Source organism: Poromitra crassiceps, assembly GCF_964638095.1.
Source record: "Poromitra crassiceps genome assembly, chromosome: 4".
Classification (NCBI taxonomy): domain Eukaryota; kingdom Metazoa; phylum Chordata; class Actinopteri; order Beryciformes; family Melamphaidae; genus Poromitra; species Poromitra crassiceps.
In genome coordinates this window covers 20,804,826-20,829,661 of record NC_139626.1, presented here as the reverse complement: position 1 = coordinate 20,829,661, position 24,836 = coordinate 20,804,826, and the positions used below count along the sequence as shown (strand labels likewise).

General features: G+C 45.4%; 1 protein-coding gene across 1 annotated transcript in view; it reads left to right on the top strand.

The window, feature by feature from the left end:
* Positions 1-11,873: 11,873 nt before the first annotated feature.
* The window catches only part of LOC310775234 (protein sidekick-2-like), a gene marked incomplete at both ends in the record, with an annotated part of 447,718 nt that continues 434,755 nt past the window's right edge, over positions 11,874-24,836 (top strand). Inside the window, 1 exon segment of the mRNA XM_083635352.1 lies at positions 11,874-11,961. Coding sequence (XP_083491478.1) covers positions 11,874-11,961 — 88 coding nt within the window.

The window sequence follows — 24,836 nt, the reverse complement described above, 5'->3', positions numbered from 1 at the left end:
TCGGGGATAGTGGGACATTGGCTGTGAGTTGTGTAAGAGTTAATTTTGGAAAGATTGGAAGAAAAGCAAGTGCATAAATGTTGTACCTCCAACAGGGCCGTAGCCAGGGTTCCGAAATAGGGGAGGTCCAGCAAGGGGAGGCGGATTCGGAAAAAATCGGAAAAAAAAATCGGAAAAAAATTTAGTTTTTTTTTTTCCCTTTTTAAGCCATATTTAGAGTAATATATCATTTTAAATCAACATTAGGATTATACTGTTGTGATGTCATTATTCAGTATATTCTCTTTCATGTCACCACCTGCTCAGCTCTCCTGTCAACATAATTGTAACTAACAAACACAAACTGTTTTAGCCAAATTCATATCAAAATGACACCTACAAACACAGGTACACAACCCAAGCCGTACACAACACACAAAGTCATCATCGATAATAAAAAAAAACATACAGAGGGACATTTATTTATTCCTGATAGGAACGATTGAAAAATAAAATAAAATATATTATGTTGTTTTTACCTTTACACCACCTCTTTTTGTTACTTATTGGGTCATGAAACTGAAACCATGCATATAGCCACCTGCATACCTGACTTCGGGAGCTTGGCAATTGGCATCATGCATGATTAGCCAGTAGCATCCCAACGTGTCACACAGGTAACATTACTTAAGAGACAGACTAAACACTTACTTTCTTGGTTGTTGCTAAAAAATCTGTCAGTGTCACTCACTGTCTGTCGTTCACTCGCTCACTGTCTCGCAGCTCGCTCACCTTCAATTATCTCGCCAGGCAGACAGACAGTCATCACTCACCACCAGGGGCGGACTGGGATCATAATTCAGGCCGGGCATTAGATACCAAGCAGGCCAGGCCTGCTACGGGCCGACGCGCGTGAAAAAATTTGGGGCGTTTGAAGCTCAATTTGGGCCGTTTGAAGCCCAATTTGGGCCGTTTGAAGCCAGATTTGAGCCGTTTGAAGCCCTATTTGGGTCGTTTAATGCCAGATTTGGGCCGTTTGAAGCCTGATTTGGGCCGTTTGAAGCCCAATTTGGGCCAAGTCCAATTTTACAATGAGATGCACCCACTTTAAACCTGAATAAAGTAATAAAACCACTAGTAAACCAGTAGGCGGCGCCTGGCCTGCTGTTCAGTGAGTGGCCTGGCCTGGCCTGCAAAAAATAAATAAAAATAAAAATAATTTTTTTTTTTTTTTTTTTTGGCAGGCTGAAATATTAGGGGAGGTCCGGACCTCCCCGTCCTCATAGCTAGCTACGGCCCTGACCTCCAAATGCAGCAAGATACCGCACATTCTACAAGACACATTGTACTGTGTCTACTGTATCGTAGGGGTGTACAGTAAGTTAATGATTGATGATTCAAATTGATGTGCTGGGCTTAATGTCTAATTAGATACAATGGTATTGATTCAAACAGCTTGTATCAGGCAAAAGAAAAATCACAGTTGAATTAATGCAGGCCTTTGACAGGTGTATCTTTTTATTTTAGTGCCCAATATGTAATTTACTCAGTGAGTGTGTTTTTCTCCAAGTCCATATGCTTTTATATACAGTATATATATATATATATATATATATACATATATATATTGTGCATGGAATTCCACGCAGGGGGTCCATAAGAAATCAGCCGGGCGAGTCACCCGTCACCCTTAACCTCGTATTAGTACGTCTAGGAACAGGTCCCAGATAGTCTAGAATTTCTTAAGTGAGTTGGTCCTCAGGAACCTGAGTCTCATGCCTATAACTGAGACCATGTCCGTCAGCCAGAGCTGAAAAGAAAGTTGGCAGGGGGACTTCCACTCCTTCAGAAAGAGTCTCTTGGCGACAGTCGTCTGCTGCGTCAGAGACTGTTGCACAGCTGTAGCGAAGAGCACAGAGGATTCCGAGCAGCCGAAGATGGTGAGTTCCGCCTCCGGCTGAAGGGTTATTTTATAGGCCTTAGAGTACCAGTCAAATATTTTGGCCCAGAATCCGGATAGTGAAGGGCAAAACCAAAAAGCATGGGACAGTGTGCCCTCTGACACCTGGTACTTATCACATAGTGGTGAGACAGAGGGGAAGATCCTGTGCAACTTATGCTTAGAATAATGAAGACGGTGAGTGACTTTAAACTGGATCAGCTGGTGTCTGCTGTTAACTGAGCAGAGTTGGACCACAGACAGAGTCCTGTCCCATATAATTTCAGATAAATCTACACCAAGTTCCTCCTGCCACGCCTCTCTAATCCTCTCAGTGGGAGCCCTGACGCAGCCGTCAAACAGACACACAAATCTGGAAATAAGATGCCTGGAGTGAGGGGGGCTTAACAAAACCTAAAAAAAAATGCTCATTTGGCAGAACTTCAAAGCCACAAATCTTGGATCGAACATCATCTCTGATTTTTAGGTATCTGAGCCAGTTCGTGCCGGGCAACTCAAACTTCCTCTTCAGTAGATCAAAGGATGCAAATGGCCATCTATGTATAGGTCTCTGATGGAAACCAGCCCCTTCTCACTCCAGGCATGGTTCCAAGTCCGCTTGAATCTCAGTGTTGTCAGCTCAGTGAAGTTTCATGCCACTATTACCCACGCCACTCTTTCAACAAACATATTTTATGCCTCCCTTCTGTGCCTCTGTCCCGTTGTTTCATCAAGAAAATGCTAAACTTGCATTATCTATTGACCCATTTGAAGAGATTCCATGGACCTGTGGGAGTCCCTGCTTGCTCCTCTTCACCTGCAGCCAGCGCTCAGCACTCGATGAAGAAGACACATACGGTAACTCGAATGGATTGGTTCATGCCTACAGATTTCTACTTGCAATGATTGGCCAAACTACTGAAGAGGTAAAATTTAACTGTTTGCCAGATTGAATCGCATCCTATTGTATTTTGTATTGTATTTCCGAGTGGTATTGCATCGAGACAGGTCTGAATCGAATCATATTGAATTGTCGGCTGCTTAAAATGCATTGAAATGTTGATTCTGTATCGAGATGTGTATCAAATTGGCCTCAGAAGGAGATACACACCCCCATTCTATACAGCAGTGGTTCTCAAATGGGGGTCCGCGGACCCCCAGGGGTCCGTGGCACTTTGCCAGGGGGTCCGCGAAAAGTTTGCAAGTAAAAAATAAAAAATAAAATGAAATGCTACATGTTACTTATTCCTTCTCAAACTACTTCCTACATGGTCTATCAAAATATCTTGGCTGTCATTGATTGTGTTGCATAGTGGTTTTCTGTACTGTTGACAAATTGTGATATTGTAAGTTGCTTTGGACAAAACAAAAGTGTCTGCTAAATGACGTAATGTAAATGTAATGTAATAAAAAAATATATATACATGTATATATTTTTTTTGCAAAATCTTCATAGTTCAATGAAAATAGTTTATGCTTTAAATCTAAAATGGTTCATGGATTACATTCTAATAACAAACCTATCAAATTAAAAGTCAAGCACGTTACCGTGGAAACAATTAAGCTTAGCCCAAAATCACAAATCAGAATGAGGGGGTCCCCGGTATATTTTCTATCTTGTAAGGGGTCCTTGGCTGAAAAACATTTGAGAACCTCTGCTATACAGTACATACTACATACACAGTGTTAGTTTTTCTCCAGTAGACATTAAAACAGCACCACAGCCACAGATAATTGCCACTGCATTGCAACATAAAAGTAAAATAGAAAATAATTAATAATGAATGTAAAATACAAAATGTTAGCGCCGCAGCTTTAAACCAAGACTGGGAGCCAAAAGCAAAAAACACTGACATAGTGGGAATAAAACCACAATTATTATTACCCACCACTGCAACAAAATATAGTTGCCTGTCAGAACTGTCAGATTGTTGGTGCCTTAAAGAATCCGACTGTCAACAATTCAACTGTAGGACTGAACTTGAAACCTCAATCCATCGAGCAACCAGGGGTTACACAGACCGCATGTTGGTCCCTGTGATGTTGATGACATCTCACCAAAACCTTTCCCCCACTGTAGCCTATCGCAAATGATGCAAAGAGTTTTCAACCTCTGGAAAACAGCAATGTCTTGTTCAAAGCTTCATCATTGACTTTGCAGCGTCTCCAGCGTGTGTTTGCCCAGAGAGCATGAGGGAGCGCTGCACACATGAATCCAAGGCGAGGTGATGTCAGTCAGATGCAATCACTTCTCAGGTGCCTCACTGCCTCATGCTCATACCCACACCCACTTTGATGGACTCACAATAGCAGTGTGTGTGTGTGTGTGTGTGTGTGTGTGTGTGTGTGTGTGTGTGTGTGTGTGTGTGTGTGTGTGTATGTGTGTATGTGTGTGTGTGTGTGCGCACTTCCTCTGTTTTTTATGTTTGTATCTTTCTCAGAACTGTATTTCCCTCCCCAAAACTCTCTCTTTCTCTCTTTCTTTCTTTCTTTCTTTCTTTCTTTCTTTCTTTCTTTCTTTCTTTCTCCTATCACCACACCTTCCCTCCCTATCGCTCTTTCTGCAGTACCTTTGCCAAGGTTGGCCCAATTCCACTCAACATATTTCTTTTCAATTCTGTCCATCTGTCTCAATCACACAGTCTTCCTCTCCTTTCCCTGCCTTTTCAATGATCTCTCTCAGATGAATTCTATTGGATTCGTCTCTTTACTCATCTCCATCTGTCAAAACTCCTACGATTAAATAACGCTCCTCATAAATTAGAGTCATCAGCTTTTTTCTACGTCACTTTGTAAAAAAAAAAAAAATCTGTGCAAATTACCTTTCTATTCTTCCCTCCTGCGAATATGACGGTGCAGTGTCACGGCCTCGGTGGAGCTGTACGAATAAAAATATCCCTTAAGCGTACTCGGTTTAGGCAGTAAACAGTGCAGGACGTCAGTATTCTATGACCCCGCCATTCAACTCAATGGTAGGCTAATTAGGCTCATACTGAAGGTGGTTCAAATCTATTATGTTGAAAAGGGGAGGTTTGGTTAATGGATGCTTGCATGTAGCCTCTCCTACTGTAGCCTCCATTCCTGCAGAAAAGTCAAGTATAAATGTGTTGAGGTAAACTATTGCACCTGGCAGTGCAATCCCTCTCTGCAGGTAACACTGAGCTAATCCCTGTTAACAAAGAGTGAAACAAGGTGAAGGTACAGTAAGTCGCTTATAACAAACCTTGCTTGTGCAAATGCTCTTAAGTTCCAGAGAAGTCGTTTGACCTTAACTCTGAAATGAACAGCAGCTCATAAACAGGCTTTTAAATGGGGTTGTGTGAGTTCAGGGCGAGCCTGTTGATTGGGGCTGTTGTGATGGTCAGAGGAACCTCCACGGGAGACCATGAGTCCTCCTCGATCAGAAGCAGAGGATGACAGATCTTCATTGTAATTGGCCTCGGTGGTAATAAATGACGCTCATCACCCCGTCGGCCTCCTACCGTGCTCCCTTTCCCATCATACTCTTGCTCGTTCCAATTCATTAAGCCTCCAGTGAGATTGGTCGAAGGGAGGGGGGGAGGGAGGGAGGGAGGGGAGACTGGGTCAGATGGTGGCTGCGATAATAGCATTCATTTTGGTTTTGAAGTATATTTATTTGCGTTCTCTTGATTCATCCTGGCATGGACTCTAATTGATATAGAAGTGTTAATGGCCTCTAATTGATATAGAGGTGTTAATGGACTCTAATTGATATAGAGGTGTTAATGGACTCTAATTGATATAGAAGTGTTAATGGACTCTAATTGATACATAAGTGTTAAGGGTGCGAGAAATGTTTCATAAATAACAATGGAGTAATAAACAGGGAGTCCTTTACCTAATAATACAGGGGGAAACGCTGAAGCGGTCTCGGAAAAGCATGCCCGACTCTCCCACCTAGGTCATCAACTCTTTCAGGCCCCTCCCACCCAGGTCATCAACTCTTTACGGCTCCTCCCACCCAGGTCAGCAACTCTTTACGGCTCCTCCCACCCAGGTCATCAACTCTTTACGGCTCCTCCCACCCAGGTCAGCAACTCTTTACGGCTCCTCCCACCCAGGTCATCAACTCTTTACGGCTCCTCCCACCCAGGTCATCAACTCTTTACGGCTCCTCCCACCCAGGTCATCAACTCTTTGAGGTTCTCCCCCTTGGCAGAAGACTGAGGTCTGGTGGTACCAGAACCTCTCGTCAGAATCCATTGGTAAAGTACATAAATAAAAATAAATCATGCAAATCTAAAATCTTTTTTGAGAGATTGAACCTAACATACCGGTAATCCAGAGCCATTTCTATGGCTCTAACCTAACCTAACCTGCAGTGTTATTTAATGCAGCCAGTGATAGCCTACCCCTAAATTAATTTACCACTGAGGGCTAACCATTGCAAGCACATTGCCATAACTGGCGCCAAGGCAAGTTATGCAGGTGCCCCTCCACTTTTTTTCACCCCATTGAAAAATCTAACTTGTAAAAATCCAACATTCAATGTAATATTTTCTCCTCTCTACATGTAGATAGCATAAGGTTAGTTGTCTGGATTGCTACACCTCCTTTCCAAACCCAAGTTTGGGTCCTGTGTTACTAAAAATACTCTGCCTGCACTACGAGCACGTGGTCCAGAAGTGCACCAGATGGGACGATGCGATACAGCGAATGCAGTGACAGCAGTTGTTTGAACCATGCGACAACATTGTACAATTTATGAGCAAAGAAAAGAAAGAACAAAAAAAAACACACACAGGACATGTTTCTCTGAAGACCTGAACTGTAACCACCAGAGGTGAGAGGCAAACAACAGTTTTGTTTAGAGCATAGGCTCTGTCTCTCTGAATCTGCGTTTAACACTTGGCAAGCTATCTAGTAAAGCTAAAATGAGATGTTTTCAACAGATTATTGAAACCACTAGCTGTGATAGCACAGCAGGGCAACAGCAAAACAGGTAGGCTGCCAAAGCAAAAGAATAACAGAGAGAGAATTATCATATATTTAACGTCATGTGCCAAGTCAAAAGTGCTAACATTTTGTGTTAGCCTGTTAGCAATAGGCTAACTTTACATGTAGAATTAACATAAACATGTAATATATATATATATATATATATATATATATATATATATATATATATATATATATATATATATATATATATATATATACACACACATACACACGAAAATAGGACTAGAGTGATTGTTATAATTACTGTGTTTAAGGTACTGCCTTTTCCATGATGTTTCACTACTACTCCGCCATGTAACATAAAGCTGCTCATTGGTACACAAAACAGGACTCCAACCCGAATGATCTTTGGCAAATACATTCATCAAATACATGAGCTGAATGATCTGAAACCAGTTGAGAGGACACTCTGAACTGTTCAACGTGATGTGACTGAATTAGAGAGCAGAGATGATTTATTGAAAATGCTGATAAACAGAGCGAGAGAGAGCGTGCTGCCTCTGAAGGAGAGGCCGCTGAGGTCTGGGGTGGGTTGTGTGTAAGGACATCAGAGGGGTGGGCTCGGGCCGTGTGTGTAAGTGTGTGGTATGGGTAGGCTTCACAGAGCTCTCTGAAGAAGCACTTGGAAACTTCCCTCCTGTCTATTCCCCTGGAGTTCTGACCCCTGCTCTGCTATGTGGGCGGTCAACAGACCTGTGATATTATTTCATTTTGTGTGTGTGTGTGTGTGTGTGCGTGTGCGTGCATGCGTGCACATCTGTCTCTGTGAGTATTTTTGCATACTTATGTGCATGTGTAACTGTGTATGCTAGTGTGCCACACTTGTGCATATACTGTAGGCACCCATGGTCGTGCGAGTGTGTGTGTTTATGATCTTGCCTGTATCTCCGATGGGGTGCTCGCAGCTGAACAACGGTGGACGTTGGAGCAATTGATCAGGCCTTCTGTCTGTGCGCATCTCCAATGATTCCATATGCCTTTTGTTGATCAAAGACGCCTCTCCTTCCCCCCTCTCCCCTTCCTCTCCTGCTCCCCTCCAGCCTTCTGAAGATGCAATGGGCGCTTTGGCCCTTTGTCTTTTTTTGAGTGCCCCTCTGACTTTGCTGATGGAAATGAAAAGAGCGAACAGTTTGATGGTGAGTCCTGCACCAGCTAGAGTTTTTCACCGCTGAAGACTCCGTGAACGGGGTGAGTTTTAATGCTATTCGGGGTGGTACGGGTGGGGGTATTCATTGGCAATACAAGGCTGGTGAGAGTGGTTTTGGGAGTCAGTAGCAATGGTAGTGGTACAATAATGTTAGTGTAGAAATAAGTCACGTCAGTTTGCTTAAGAGGAAGGCATATAATTGTACTCTCATGGCTTTATGATAAAGTAATTCTGCAGGCACCTCCAGATTCCTTTGCCTGCTTCCTATCCTATCCCCTCCGCTGTGCTAAAAAGGGAATCCACTAGGTAGTCTGCTTTGGAGATGTTAAATATGGACGCCCAAGGCAAATCTCAGAATAGTTTTGATCCTGCAAATGATTGCAGTCTGCTGCAGATGAGTCAGAATCATCACTGCCAGTTGTGTGCTTAATGCTGGGGCCTCTCCTGTGTCTGATATTGGACTGAATACAGCCTGTAGTAAGCTGCTTTAGCACCTGTGATCACAGCCAGCCATTGCTCAACAACACCAAGAGCTAACACCTGGCAGCTTTGGCATTTGGGCATCTGGAAGAGAAGAAAAAAATACATGAAGCCACACAAACAAACAGCTTTGCTTCTGTGGAGACGCAAGAAAGCTTTGGCACAAAATAATCTGTTGAGGGATTTTCTAAATGACTCTCTTGCTGAGTGCAGGCACAGTAAGTACATTGAAAAATCATAATCGGGTCCCCGGGCAGCCCTGGGGGTGGGCAAGGAAGCACTCCATCTTGGTTTTCCTGACGTTAATTTTCCTATTATTAACTTTTGTGCAAGGTATCACATTTTATGGATAAGAAGGCAAAAAACAACAGGAGGATAAAGATCACGCTGAGAAACAACAGAGGCTATTACCATGGTGCATTATGTCCTCGCTGCCCTGTGGTGGCTTAGATGGCACTCAACAAAACATTGCATTATAAGCTAATCCAGTGGTTCTCAAAACTTTTCATGTCAAGGACCCCTAGTGACACAAATTAGACCACAGATTTGATACGAATATTATTATAAATCGCTTGTACTCACTGGGCTTAAAGGAGAATTCAGTTTTTTTACAACCTGGACCTTATTTCCAGCTTTAATTATGATTTTTAAATCAGCCGATAAGTTTTGTTTGATATCCATGCACTAAAACATTAATATGTTTTGAGCTGCGACCAGGAATACGGGGCATGTGTAATGCCTGTATTTAATAGCTTATTTTCTGACGCACAGTGGCTCATATCCTTATTATATGATACTGACATGAATGTGACCGGCTGTATTTACCTCTGCCAGCCATCCATTGCTCTCTTTTCCATCCGGGGTCTGACAGACTCAGTTGAGAGCTCAGAGCAATTGATCAAGCCGCCATGGTCGTCCGCAGGCTAAGGGCTAAACACACGTAGGATGGCTGGATATTTATATGATTTCAATAAGCTAGACCATACATGGGCAAACTACGGCCCGCGGGCGCCACCTGTGTGGCCCGCGATGGAATTGCAATTTTTCTTTTTCTTTTTACACAGTGCACCTGAACGCAACATGCAAGATACCCGCTGAATATGTGGCCAAATGTTCATGTTATTCTGGCCAATACTCTGGCCAATATTCTGGAATATGGAATATCTTTCAATAATCTTTATGACTAAAAGGCTACATTGAATTAGAAATTTAAATAATTAACTCACTGGTTTTGGATTTATTTAGCTTCAAGACTGCATTTTTGTTCGTGTGACCCTCAACACAAAAAAATGAATTATCCTTTAGGAAGACCTTCATTCAGTCTCTCTCCAGCTTCACGATGCACCTTTTGTTCTGTTCTGTTCGGTTAATGTAATTTGTGTTATCTAGTTATTTTCCTTTAGTTTTAGTTAATAAATTATTGTTTTAACTTTTACTTTGGTGTATGACTCCCCTGATTTGTTACTTCCTTGAGCCGGGTTGTAACATATGAGGGGAGTCATACGCCAAAGTAAAAGTTTAAACAATAATTTGTTAACTTAAAACTAAGGGAAAATAACTAGACCAGTATGTGGTTCTCAAACTTTTTCCACGTCAAGGACCCCTCAATCTTGGGAACCCATAGTATACCCTAAACTGACACAAATTAGACCACGGACCCCGATTTGTTAAGATTTTGTCCTTTTGATAAGATGTTTGCTTTTAGAGGTTTTATTATAGAAAGTGTATGAAACCCACGACTAAAACAGTCATCCATTCTCTCATTGTGTTACTTATGGATGGAATTATAGTAAATTATTCGCCTTTTTGCTGGGGACCCGTTGGTCTGGAACCCCCTCAAGGACCCCTGGGGGACCCTGGACCCAATTTTGAGAACCACTGGGCTAAGCATAACCCCCCCCCCACACACACACACACACACACACACACCCCCCCCACACACACACACACACACACACACACACACACACACACACACACACACACACACACGCACACGCACACACACACACACACACACACTGCTTCTCCCCCTCTCTGCTCCTTGTCGTATTTCGAGATAACATGCAGCAGTTTTTAGTCTTGGCTGTGTCAGGATTTGGCACAGCCATGCCTGTCTTTCATGTCATATACCTCAGGGAATAGTCCCCAGCAACTTGCGAAAAAGAACTACCGTTATGATATATTTGGAAGAGTGCTATAGCCTGCAAATATTACAGCTAAACTGCAATTTCCCATAGGAATATTATGGAGATAAAAGAAAACACACGACAAGGTCACTATAAATTCACAATCCCTACAGGAATATTACAGTGATTTGTCGATAATGAGCGCAGCACTTCTTGCAACATCTGCCATCAGTTTGGTAGGCTATTTGCTCTTTGAAAATATTTCAGCAATTCATCTCACCTTTTTGTGATGTGAAAAGCAGTCGATTCTCCGTAGCCGAGGATGTGTTATTGCGCTTGGCCGCATGGGGGCGACCTGCACTGCGCTCCCAGCCATCACATCCTGTATGGTGAACCCAGGACTCGTCCTCCGACACACACCGGCAGCCCGGCTCCTCCACGGCAGGCGCCCACCATGGCAGCGTGACTCCTTCCAAGTTTCTCTCCTACTTCCCTCTCTTCCTCTGTTCTCCGAGCAGCTGAACTTCCACCCAGCGGTCCTCTCAGTTTAGACCCGCCGACCTTGGCAGCGCGCTTTGGGAAGGAACTTTGCAGCGAGCGTGCTCGTGCTCCTAATCTGGTGCTCGTGCTGCGGTCCCCCTCTGTCCTCCAAGCCGATTCGAGGAAAGTCTGTTCATCTGGCGTTGAAGACTACAGCAGTTTGGTTTCGGACAGCGATGGAGGAGGCTGAACTTTAAACAAGAAAGGGGGAAAAAATCTCAAGGACGCATAAAGAAGTGTATAAAAAGTGTTGCCGAGTGTCTTCAGCTCGCTTTCTTCCACTACAGGTGCAGCGATAATTGGACCGTTAGGACTGAACCTGAGGGATCCAGGCATCTGACTGAGACACGCAGTTTTACCCAGAATTTAAACAAGTGGACCGCTTCCCCACTTAAAGGATCATATTCAGTCCACATGGACCGGGGGCATATTTTAACTCCGAAAAAATAAGACTTTGAGTGACCAAATTTCAACTTCGGTCGTGACGCGTGCCAGTCCTGTGCCAGTCCTGTGCCCGTTTTTTGCGTTCTTTTGGATGTTGCACGCTGCCCCGCTGGAGCGCCCGTAGGTTCCCCGACAGACAGAGCCGACAGCAGGCGGACAGCACACAGCAGAACCCCGCCAGGCGCCAGGACTCGGACAGAGCAACATGTTTCAGGCGTACCGGCGGTGGACCATGATTGAGGACTCCGGGAACAGACCGATATGGCGCGCAACATGGATTTTATTTTTGTCCTTATTCATCCACTGCACAAGAGCTCAAGGTAAGACTGGGCTGGGGCTTTCGCTCTGGGGACGATCAGTCATCACACAGGCCATGATGGCTCTCCGAGTCTCCGCAGTAGCCTCTCCTTTCCTTGGATGTTGTGGATCTAGTCGCTTATCCCTCACTTTGGTAGCAGATCTGTGACGTATAGGTGTCCGTTCATTTTTGCGTTTGTATTGTTGATATCTAGCTATTTCTATCTTCATCTCACCGCCACACATACGCGTGTATCACTTTTTGTTGAAGTTATTTGCTTGGTGAAACATTTCAGTGAGACTTAACTTCATTTTATGAGTTGTGTGAGCCCCAATTGCTAACAATTTCCCCAGCCGTTGGCTCTATTTAGCTCACATTATTATCCCAGTGTTGTGTTCTGTGTAACATAATGTGGCAGATGTAGGCTATAGTATTGGAGTGAGAGTGCTCTGATTTTAATGCAGTTGATGAGAACCAAAGTTCCCCCCCCACTGTTACTGGGGTAATTTAATTTTCTTGTTTGAACATATGCCACTGATGAGTGTGTCATTATTAGAAGCCCAGCTGTGCAAAATTTTAATCGGATTAATAAATCCTAATTAATTAATCAAGCGCGGTCCCATGGTGGTGGAAGTTTGTGCAGCAAACAGCTGCGCACTGTAAATAAACAGATATGGCACATCATGCTGATATGGAGCGGATAGAAACAGGGCAAACACGCACTGAATGTAAAAAAGAAAAAGAGAAAAAAAAAAGACTTGAATTGGTTGTCTGAGAATTATGCAGTCATTCCCTCTCCACGGAGAAAAGCAGCAGCCAAGTGTGGTAATTTGCATCCACTGGAGTCAATGACCTGGAAGGAAGCTATCTCTCACTGTAATAATCTTAATAAGTTAGAGTGCCCGTGGTACGGTAGGCTACCCAATATTGAGTCTATCTTCCTTACTTTATTTTAATCCCTTGTGGTATAACTATAATACCCCTATAGGTCTAGGATATTAGTGTTGCAGTGATAGCATCTGTTCAAAATTGTATTGTCGGATTATGCTAGTTCTTTTTCACACAGGGAAAGCCCCTGAGCATGATGGATTACTTTGCCAAATTGATATACTGGTACAGTGAAACAGCGCTTGACACCGCCACCTTGACCCTTATCACCTTACATCATTTAGAGCAGTGGTTTGCAAACTGGGGTCTCGGGAGCCCCGGTGGTCCTTGAGGGGTACCCAGGAGGTCCCAGGGGGGAAAAAGGACGATGATACAATTTCACTGCTTCATTCAATGTAGAAGTTAACACAATAGAGAGTAGGATATGTGAGAGAAATGTTGCATTTGGTGTAAAATATATGTGGAGGTCCTTGACAAGAAAACCCCTGATTTAGACAAATTCCCTCTTAGCATTTTCACAAGTGATGCGTCCATTTGTTTTAAATGGCCTTGTATGTAGCTTAAGCTGGGTAACACGGCCAGGGGAGCATCCTGTGGTTAACAGGCAGCCCCCTCCTCCTCCTCCTCCTCCTCCTCCTCCTCCTCCTCCTCCTCTCCCCCTTGCTCTCTGCATGCCTCTTCGCCCTCTCTGCTTGGGTAATTGTGATTCAGGCATAGTAAGGTGGGAGTATTACCTCTCAAGATAGACTCTAAGCCCTTGGTGGGGCTCACTCAATAATACAATGTAGAGGAGATGAAAAAAAAACAAGGCTAGGATATGGCAGATATCCATCATTCATGAGGGCATATCTTACTGCCTGACATTTACAGCAGATTGATAACTCCTCGTCCCACGGATTAAGAATCCTGACATTGCCGCCCCCCCCCCCCCGATCTCTGTCTGTCTGTCTGTCTGTCTGTCTGTCTGTCTGTCTGTCTGTCTGTCTGTCTGCCTGTCTGTCTGTCCTATCCCTCATACGTCTTTCTCTCTGCTGTCTGTCTCTGATTCTGGATGCTTGTGTCTCACTATCTTTCTCTGTTCCTCTTAATGTTAACTTAACTAAGCGAGTCAAATAAGACCACATTCTTATTTACACCAATGGCCTGGAGGAGAAGTGCCTCTCTTCTCTATCTGGATGTGCATGGCTGCATAAAGTGATCTGCATGCATCTGACTGTGTGTGTGTGGAAGCCGGGGATGGAGACTGTCAGCCTCTCTCTCTCTCTCTCTCCCTCTCTCTCTCTCTCTCTCTCTCTCTCTCTCTCTCTCTCTCTCTCTCTCCCTCCCTCTCTCCAATCCCTGATCTTCATACTCAGTCCGGCCGGCAGCATCCCTTAGATTTAATTCCGTATTCGCTCACGGCACGGGTCAGAAAATGTGGGATTGAATTGGACTGTCTTCAGACTGTTGGGAATGGCGCTGGTTGAGAGTGACCCTGGTGAGAGTGACCCTGGTTGAGAGTGACCCTGGTTGAGAGTGACCCTGGTTGAGACTGTGACCCTGGTTGAGAGTGACCATGGTTGAGAGTGACCCTGGTTGAGAGTGACCATGGTTGAGAGTGACCCTGGTTGAGAGTGACCATGGTTGAGAGTGACCATGGTTGAGAGTGACCCTGGTGAGAGTGACCCTGGTTGAGAGTGACCCTGGTTGAGAGTGACCCTGGTTGAGAGTGACCCTGGCTGAGAGTGACCCTGGTTGAGAGTGACCCTGGTTGAGAGTGACCCTGGTTGAGAGTGACCCTGGTTGAGAGTGACCCTGGTTGAGAGTGACCCTGGTTGAGAGTGACCCTGGCTGAGACTGTGACCCTGGTTGAGAGTGACCCTGGTTGAGACTGTGACCCTGGCTGAGACTGTGATCCTGGCTGAGACTGTGACCCTGGTTGAGAGTGACCCTGGTTGAGAGTGACCCTGGTTGAGAGTGACCCTGGTTGAGAGTGACCCTGGTTGAGAGTGACCCTGGCTGAGAGTGACCCTGGTTGAGAGTGACCCTGGTTGAGAGTGACCCTGGTTGAGAGTGACCCTGGTTGAGAGTGACCCTGGTGCGAGCCTCCTCCCCCCCCCCCCCCCCCCCCTCTCTTTAAAGAAGACGATGAGGTGAGCAGCGTGCCTCTGGACGGACGTGTAATGCAGCGGTGACCACATTGTAACGACGGGTCCCCTGAAACGGCCTTTTAACGACGGGAGAGCCACCTTCATCACACTGAAGCGCAATGATGTCTTAGTTTAAGGCTCACTGAGCGGAGAGAGAACACATCCTCACTTCTTGTATAGTGTCAGTCATTGTGTGCTGCGGGAAAATCATAATAACGAAATATCTCTATGCGTAATGAGCCCATGTAACAGAGTGATAGTTACACGATCGGATCGTGTTCGGTCGGTGTTTTTGTCATTGTTATCCAAATGAGACTAATGCTTTCAGTTTGAGATCCACACTCCAACACTGGCATCGCTGCTTGCTTGATGAAGCATTCTGCTTCCGCCTCAAACCAAGACCCTGTAAAGCTTAAATCCCTCTTTTTGTTAGCTGACACATAAGCACACCACTCTCACAACTTCCTTTCATAAACGACGTAAAACAGGACACCCCCCCCAAAGCACACTCCAGATATTATGCTTGAAGTGACATTTATAGGAGCTGCCTGGTGTCTCTTACAGTTCACATTCATTCCCTCGTGCCGAGACAATGTCGGCCTAGCCTGCTGTTTTTGTCATTTCTAACACGTCTATTTTGGAGCTCAGAGCGGCGGGGGAGGACTCAATTGGAATGTCATGTTTGGCACACACACCTCTGCATCACTCAACGTTAGCAGATTAGCCAGGCTGTTTTCCAGCTCGACTTGAGGAGTTTTAGAAGGAGTTGAGGCCTTCAGTCAGTCAGAGGTGCAGCACTCAGATCAACGTCCATAAGCATGGTGATGAGAGAGTGGAGGCATGGCAGAAGCTAAGGACCATAAGCATGGTGATGAGAGAGTGGAGGCATGGCAGAAGCTAAGGACCTAGTCCATGCTGCTGCATGCTGTGGATGCCTGGGATGCTTAGCGTGTGCTCTGTTTTTAGCCAAGTGTTTTGGACATTGACCTTGACACAATAATAGACATTGTAATAGCATGTTGATTTGAAAGCTGTTGGGACATTTAAATGTGCATGGCTGAATGAAATGCAGCTTGTGAGCATCTTGTAAGGAAACAAACGGGTACTGGACGCATTCCCATCACAGACGGAGAAACGGCATATCTAATCATTAACATGCAAGGAGAATTTTCAGTGAGGTAGTTCGGTGAGGTAGTTCGGTGAGGTAGTTCAGTGATGTAGTTCGGTGAGGTAGTTCATTGAAGTAGTTTGGTGAGGTAGTTCAGTGAGGTAGTTCATTGAGGTAGTTCGGTGAGGTAGTTCAGTGAGGTAGTTCGGTGATGAGGTAGTTCGGTGATGAGGTAGTTCAGTGAGGTAGTTCGGTGAGGTAGTTCATTGAGGTAGTTTGGTGAGGTAGTTCGGTGAGGTAGTTCAGTGAGGTAGTTCAGTGAGGTAGTTCATTGAGGTAGTCCATTGAGGTAGTTTGGTGAGGTAGTTCAGTGAGGTAGTTCATTGAGGTAGTTCTGTGAGGTAGTTCGGTGAGGTAGTTCATTGAGGGGTAGTTCGGTGAGGTAGTTCAGTGAGGTAGTTCATTGTGGTAGTTCAGTGAGGTAGTTCATTGAGGTAGTTCGGTGAGGTAGTTCATTGAGGTAGTTCGGTGAGGTAGTTCGGCGAGGTAGTTCGGCGAGGTAGTTCGGTGATGAGGTAGTTCGGAGAGGTAGTTCGGAGAGGTAGTTCGGTGAGGTAGTTCGGTGAGGTAGTTCGGTGAGGTAGTTCGGTGAGGTAGTTCGGTGAGGTAGTTCGGAGAGGTAGCTTGGTGAGGTAGTTCGGTGAGGTAGTTCGGTGAGGTAGTTCATTGAGGTAGTTCGGTGAGGTAGTTCGGTGAGGTAGTTCATTGAGGTAGCTCGGTGAGGTAGTTCGGTGATGTAGTTCGGTGAGGTAGTTCGGTGAGGTAGTTCGGTGAGGTAGTTCATTGAGGTAGTTCGGTGAGGTAGTTCAGTGAGGTAGTTTGTGGCTTTCAAGTAAAAAGGTGAAATCTGCATTTGCCATATATGGCGGTATGAGACTACTGTGTATATGTGATGTCATAACTTTCTTTTCTTCAAAGTGACTGTGTTTCTCCAGTAAATGGACAGAGACACTTGTGCCAAAGAGACACTGTGTGTGTTTGTGTGTGTGTGTGTGTGTGTGTGTGTGTGTCTTTGTGTGTGTGCGTGTGCATGTCTCTGTGTTTGTGTGTGTGTGTGTGTGTGTGTGTGTGTGCGCGTGCATGTCTCTGTGTTTTGTGTGTGTTTGTGTGCGTGCGCGCATGTCTGTTTGTGTGTGTATGTCTCTGTGTTTGTTTGTGTGTGTGTGTGTGTGTGTGTGTGTGTGTGTGTGTGCATGTCTCTGTGTGTGTGTGTGTGTGTGTGTGTGTGTGTGTGCATGTCTCTGTGTTTGTGTGTGTGTGTGTGTGTGTGTGTGTGTGTGTGTGTGTGTGTGTGTGTGTGTCTTTGTGTGTGTGCGCGTGCATGTCTCTGTGTTTTGTGTGTGTTTGTGTGCGTGCGCGCATGTCTGTTTGTGTGTGTATGTCTCTGTGTTTGTTTGTGTGTGTGTGTGTGTGTGTGTGTGTGCATGTCTCTGTGTGTGTGTGTGTGTGTGTGTGTGTGTGTGTGTGTGCATGTCTCTGTGTTTGTGTGTGTGTGTGTGTGTGTGTGTGTGTGTGTGTGTGTGTGTGTGTGTCTCTGTGTTTGTGTGTGTGTGTGCGTCTGCATGTACATGTGTCTGTGTTTTTGTATGTGTGTGTGTGAGTGAAGAGAGAGCGAGCTTGAGGAGCCAATGTACCATCTCCTGGGCGCATAAGGGAGACAGCAGGGTCTGAAGCATTGCAATTAGATGAAGGCTTATTCTTAGTCCCTCCATTGTTAGTTTTTCTTTGTTCCATTTCAAAACAAACCACCTTTGGTCTTTTTTTGTATGAGCCCTGTCTTTCTTAGGCAGCAGACAGACTTTTTGTGCTGATTTAAACTTCTCTTGAGGCGTGGCACTGGGGGCAACACTGAAGTGGTAAACAAGAGAGAGAGAAACACATAGAGATGAGAGCGTGAGTGAGAGGTGTAGACAGTGGGCTTGAGAGGAGAGCCCCCCAGAGTACAAATGCTCTGATTTGTCAATCATCTTAATTGACAGACAGCTTGTAGCTGCTGTGCTCTGCGAAGCCATTTGCAAGAAACAGTGAGTCTGTCTGTCCCATATCCCTTTCGGCCAAAGGTCACAACACATTGCTTTCAGTTATTCGGGACAGGCCAGAAAACTCACGGTCAAAGTCCACTTAACACATTTCTCAGAGGGATGTCTGGAGTTTCAGTGTGCTACGTTCAATAACACAAAACCTCCACCCAAGGTCTCTGACGTTGGCAAGTCTAGGCGATAGGCGTAGCTGAAATACTTTTTGTTTTTCTCTCCAGCACTTCAGAGTTCTCCGGAGTGGGACCGCTTTTTATTGATGTGGACACACACACACACGCACGCACGCACGCACGCACACACACACACACACACACACACACACACACACACACACACACACACACACACACACACACTACAGTATGACAGCCTCCCATCAGCCGTGGCCCGTGGCCAAGGGCAAAGCTTGGGGGTGATGGAGTGAAAGGAGTGAATATGAATGACTGCTGTTCTTGTTCATTAAATTAATAGCCATAAACACAGCCTAACACTGACTACGTTTACAGACACACACTATTATTCGGAAAAAGACAATACTCTGAATTTGTTGAGGGTCATTCTGCCACACTCAGTTTGATTTCCCTGCCTTAATTTATTATTGATTTATTTGATTATGCTGCTGGACACCCTCTGAGTCTGAGTCACATGGTGATATTGGCTAATCCCTCATACTTCAAGTACCAAAAAAGCTCCTTGTTAGGATGCCTGTGTCAATCCTGGCACCATCAAAGCTCTCTGCTTTATTATTGCACACATCACCGCACGCACGCAAACACTATCTGCTGCCCTGCTGCTTAAAGTGCCCTCTCTCAAGTGACTCGTGTGGGCAGAAGTCTGCTCAAAGTGCCCTCTCTCAAGTGACTCGTGTGGGCAGAAGTCTGCTCAAAGTGCCCTCTCTCAAGTGACTCGTGTGGGCAGAAGTCTGCTCAAAGTGCCCTCTCTCAAGTGACTCGTGTGGGCAGAAGTCTGCTCAAAGTGCCCTCTCTCAAGTGACTCGTGTGGGCAGAAGTCTGCTCAAAGTGCCCTCTCTCAAGTGACTCGTGTGGGCAGAAGTCTGCTCAAAGTGCCCTCTCTCAAGTGACTCGTGTGGGCAGAAGTGCTCTGGGAACCTTTAGTCCATGATGGAACTCAAAACCAAGAAGGCCTTTACTCGCCAAGCCAGAGAAAGACGTCTCACCCCGTACACACACACACACACACACACACACACACACACACACACACACACACACACACACACACACACACACACACACACACACACACACACACAGCTCCATCTCTGCTGCCAGAGCATGGTCCTGCCAGCATCACTACTCCACTAAGTCCTGTACATTATACCCTGGCAGCCTGATCTCCAAAACAATTGTAAAATAGCAACGTTTTTGGACCAATGTTGCTATGCTACAATTTCGGGCTCTGAAATTGTAAAATGGTAACGTACATTTATACAGGCGTGGTTTCCGGAGATTTTCGGTTTTCTAACTCTAAACCTAAACCTAAACCTCTCCCCAGATGCTAAACCTAACCTAGACTCAGCTCTCAGTCTTAATCCATTTCACTACTGTAAGACTGAGAATATTACTATTTAAATCTTTTCATAACGTTAGGTGGTGCTGTTGGAAGCCTTGCATCGGAGAACCAATGCTTTCTGCTTTCTGGGGGCAGTGACGCTCATGCAGAACCGGTGTCTCGCAAAACATCGCTCGTTTGCGGAGAAAAATATGAATCACTTAGAAACAAACATAACCTGTTAATACTGTAGGACGTGTTTCATCCGGCCCCGGCGGCTAGAGGTCTTTCCCCCAGCGATAAGCCCGACTCCCAAGGCTAACGTTACAGAGCCTGCTGATGACTCACTTCACAGCGCTTCACAGTAGCAAGCGAACCACTTCCGGGTAGGACAAATTATTGTAAAATAAACAGGTATAAACTCTCTTTGCAGCACATCACATATGAAACATTGCATTGCCGCTACCAAATAAAATTCTAATAATAAATGTAGGCGTGTCTGCTGCCAGCCATTCTCGCCGGGCTCTGAACCAGATTTGGAACAGTAAATTCCCAGACGTTTGGTGGTTAGGTGGCGCTGTTGGCGCCACTCACCAAACGTCTGGAAACCGAGACTAAACCTAACCTCTCCCCAGACCCTAACCCTAAACCTAAAAACCACGCCCACCCCTATATGAACGTATGTTACCATTTTACAATTTTGAAGCCGAAATTGTAACATAGCAACGTTGGTCCAAAACGTTGCTATTTTACAATTGTCTGTGAGACTGTGTTGACCCTGGTTGCTATAATACAGCATACTGTACACACACATTCCAGAAAGAAATAACCCGCCCGCTGTGGGCGCTTGGGCTGCCACAAACGATTATTTTGATAGTCGACTAGTCACCGATTATTTCAACGATTAGTCGACTAATCGGATCATAAATTGCAGCTTATTGCACAATTACTCAATCGCTCTGATTTAGCTATCATCAGCTTCTAAATTTAGCTTCAAGTTGTTTTAAGCATGTGCCAACTAAAAATAAAGACAATTAAGCATGTAGCAGCATATTTATTTCTGGCATCAATGTACTTGCATGTAATGAATGTAATATAGTGCAAATTGCAAAACTGCAAAATAGTACACATTGAAATTGAAAACATATAGTGCAATGAAATATGTACTATCCATTGAAGGAATAATGCAAAATAAAATTAGGGCACTACTACGTGGAATGGAAATGGAACCAAAAACTATTCACTATGTATGCAACCAAAATATCAACAAAAATAAATTGTTTCAGTCTTCTCAGGCATCAAACACATTTTTAAATGTAGTAAGTAGAGAGTGCAAACTGCGGAGTAAAATGAGGTTTCCGTCAGCGACACGATTTTGGTCATCGACGTCATCGTGACTAGTCGACTAATCGTGGCAGCCCTAGTGGGCGCTGAGGGTGTGTCCCCATCCCCATGTCCTCAGTGCCTACTGCTCAGGTGGGCTCATCATCATCATCAGTATATAAATGGGAGCTAGGGCTCTGTCTGTTTGTTTCTCTGTCTGTCCCACTGATGATGTCACAAATCCCACTGATGACATCATCAGTGATGTCATAAATCCACTGATGACATCATCAGTGGTGTCATAAATTCACTCACACACACAAAGTCACAAGAGGGAGAGGGTGGAGAGGGAGAGAGACTGATGAGGGAGGGAGAGAGAGGAGAGGGAAAGACTGATGGAGAGAGAGAGAGGGGCAGAGAGACTGAGGGAGAGAGAGAGGGAGACATTGTGCACGCGCCAATAGGGCAGGCAAGGCCACACAGCAGCCGAGCTGCGGGCAAGGCCGCACAGCGGCCGAGCTGCGGATGCGAGCTGCAGGACAGGCGAGGCCGCGCAGCTGGCGAGCCTAGGAATCGAGTGCGCGTAGCGCGCGAGATGCCTAGTATTATATATGAGTGCACATGCACACCTACCACACATCCCTTCACACACATAGATACACAGAAACAGACTCAAAACACCCCCATGATGAGCCCATTCTCTCCCACTTAAAACACACTTGTTTTTGAGGACCTGCTTGTTTGGATGTTGTTGTTGTAAAACTCATAAGCCCCCTCTGGCTTTCATACTTGGGTACTGCAGGCAGAGAGAGGCCAGTCTAACTTGGTGGACATATGACATAAAAATGGTGCCACCAACAATGGCTGAGTCCACAGAGGGAACCTCTAGGTGGCATCATCAATACCATGTCACAGTTCTCCATCCAGCCGCCGCCTCGCTCTCTAACGGCCTCATTGTCACGCCAGCCACCTTCGATTGTCCTCTCTCATTCCATGTCACTGGTCCTGCTCTTATATAACCCAAAGATGACTTTGAGTTAAAAAAAAAACTCTAGACTTTTCTTTATTTTTCTCTGCTTCCTCTCGACACCAGCCGTCGACATGTTTGGCTTGCTACAGCAGTGTGGGGCTGAGGCCACGGTGTAACAGCCTTATTCGCAAATACTAGTCTGCTTCTCAAGCCCCTGTCATCTTGCCCACTGTCTGGAACATGGCACACAGGAGGCTGCTGAGGTCTGTCCTGTTTGTCCCTGCATGCTTTTCATTGGCTCTCTGTCCACAATACTGTCCTGTTGGTCTCTGCATGCTTTTCATTGGCTTTCTGTCCACAATGCTGGGCTGAGTGGGACTAAAGGACACCCAGGACGTCCAGGGAATGCTGCACACAAAACCCCAGCCAGACAACCAAGGGTCACTTTTGGAGAGACCGCTTCAGAATCCCAAACCAAGAATGACAGTGACCACTTGGCTGCCGTTTGGCTTAAGTTAATGACATCATTGTTCAGCAGCCATTCTTATTGAAGCATATCTCTATTCCTAATTGGGGCTCTCATCTAACTAGCCCCCCCCCCCCCCCCCCCACACACACACACACACACACCACACCACACACACACCACACCACACACACACACACACACACACACACACACACACACACACACACGGTTAAACAGCTCCTTTGACCAAGCTGCTGTGCACAAAGGCAGGCTGGATTACTTACTCATGAATTATTGGTCAGTAGTTTATCTGTTGTGTGTGTGTGTGTGTGTGTGTGTGTGTGTCTGTGTGTGTGTGTGTGTGTGTGTCTGTGTCTGTGTCTGTCTGTGTGAGCATCGTTGCGTGTGTATAGTAATACATTTGTGGGCTTATGTTTCTGGTACTAGTTTGACTAATTGATCAGCTATAGGCTATGCTTGCCTGTGTACATGTATTTCCAGGTGTGTTTTTAGACACTTTGATGTAAGCACTGAACGCGTGGATGTTCATCGTGCACGTGTGTTTGTGTAGCTTTTCTGTATGTGCTGCTAGCGTTCTCCCTTTGATGCTGCATTTGCCTGGGATCTATGTGCAGATCTCAGCCACAGTGAGGCTTGGCCCTGAGTGTGTGTTGTGCTGCACAGAGACGTGGATTGAAGGATTTGAAGGTGGGGCATTCCACCTTGTTTTAATATAGCCTGGGTGAGAGCCAGCATGTATCTGCTGTTACTGTATCTGACGCCCTTGAGAGGCAAGCCAACCTGCGCTCCTGCTGTCTGACAGCCTCCCAGAATATCAGCATAGCAAAGCACAGGGCCAGGCTTTCTGCCCACACACACACACACACACACACATCAGATACAGTGGTAGCTGATAGCGGCTCTGCTTTATTGCTCACGTGTCCTTTGAGAGTGGGCTCCAGCATGACCTCTAAAACATCATAAGCCAGAGGTGCTGATGTGATTATGGACTTGAACTTTCCCCGCGCTCCTTAAGAGCAGCATTATGCATGCAGGCAGCGACAGGCAGGGGGGCGCCACACAGCACAGCCAAGGCCTGTTTACCAGTGACAGCCCGCCCCGCCTCCTCTGGCCACATGCAAATGAGCAAGGACCTCACTGTGACACTCGCTTCAGGAGGCCTCCAAACCTGACTCACTCATGCGAAAAATAATCATCAAAAGACTCACTCATGCAGCTCCTCGTGTGGTCATAATGGAGGAATGCAGTCAGGTTGGCTGGGGGCTCGGGAAAACACCTCTGAACCCTGTAATTGCTGTTCCCTGAGGGAGGTGTGTGTGTGTGTGTGTGTGTGTGTGTGTGTGTGTGTGTTTGTGTGTTTGCATATATGGGTGTGTGCATGAGTGCGTGTCACATGTACGTGCTGGGCCAATCATCTAAGCACGTTGGTGAATTTAAGGAGTCCTTTAGCTGTCATCATGTCCATGACATGCTGCCACACACTGCGCTCCCCTGAGGCTAGAATGATCTCTCTGCAATGCTGGATGAACAAAAAAGATGAAGGGGGGAAAAAATGCAACCCTGGGAAAGAGTTCATGAAGGCCCAGTAGATTGAAGATGCCCATAGCCATATATTTTATGAATGAAAATGGATTCAGCCTGGCGTACATCTCTCCTTTTTTGCGTAGTTCAGTATCACTGGCATGATTCTCTCTTTAAGAAGCCAGACGACAAGCAGATCAATGTAATGGCCATCACATAGGGACGGTACAGGGTCTGATCGATTATGACGATTGCCCCATCTTTAACAGACATCTCATCAAAGACCCATTCCCTTTTTCCGCCATCCCATTACCCATCCATCCAGCACTAAGTCCGCTGCCTATTTACCCATCATCCAGCGCTACTAGGGCCATATACAGGCCAGGGCCATATGATTTCCTGCTAAACTGAAAAAACTTGACGGAATTGTCATGGAATTTGTTAATAAAAATTGAATCACCTGTAAAACATAAAAAGTAGGCCTAATTATCACAATCAAAAGTAGAGCTAATTAGTGTAGTGACCTAGATGATTTCATAATTGTAAAATAGGCCTAGAGAAATTATTCTGTTTTCGATTGGGGTGTTTTGAGAGGGGGGTCGGCCTTGCGTGGGACCCTGACGTCACCTCACAAATTGGTTTTCACTTTGAGAAACATGTGGAAGAGGCTGTCTGAGAGAGACAAGTCATCAAAAAAATATCGATCCTCCTAACTACTAAATTCAAATGAAAATGGAAAAAACGGAAATTGGAAAGAATCAAAGGGATTTGATATGGCCCTACATTAGGCCCGCTGCCTATTTGTATTTACCATCCCACACAGAAAGAATGGGGCCTTCTCCCCCCAGTTGGATTAA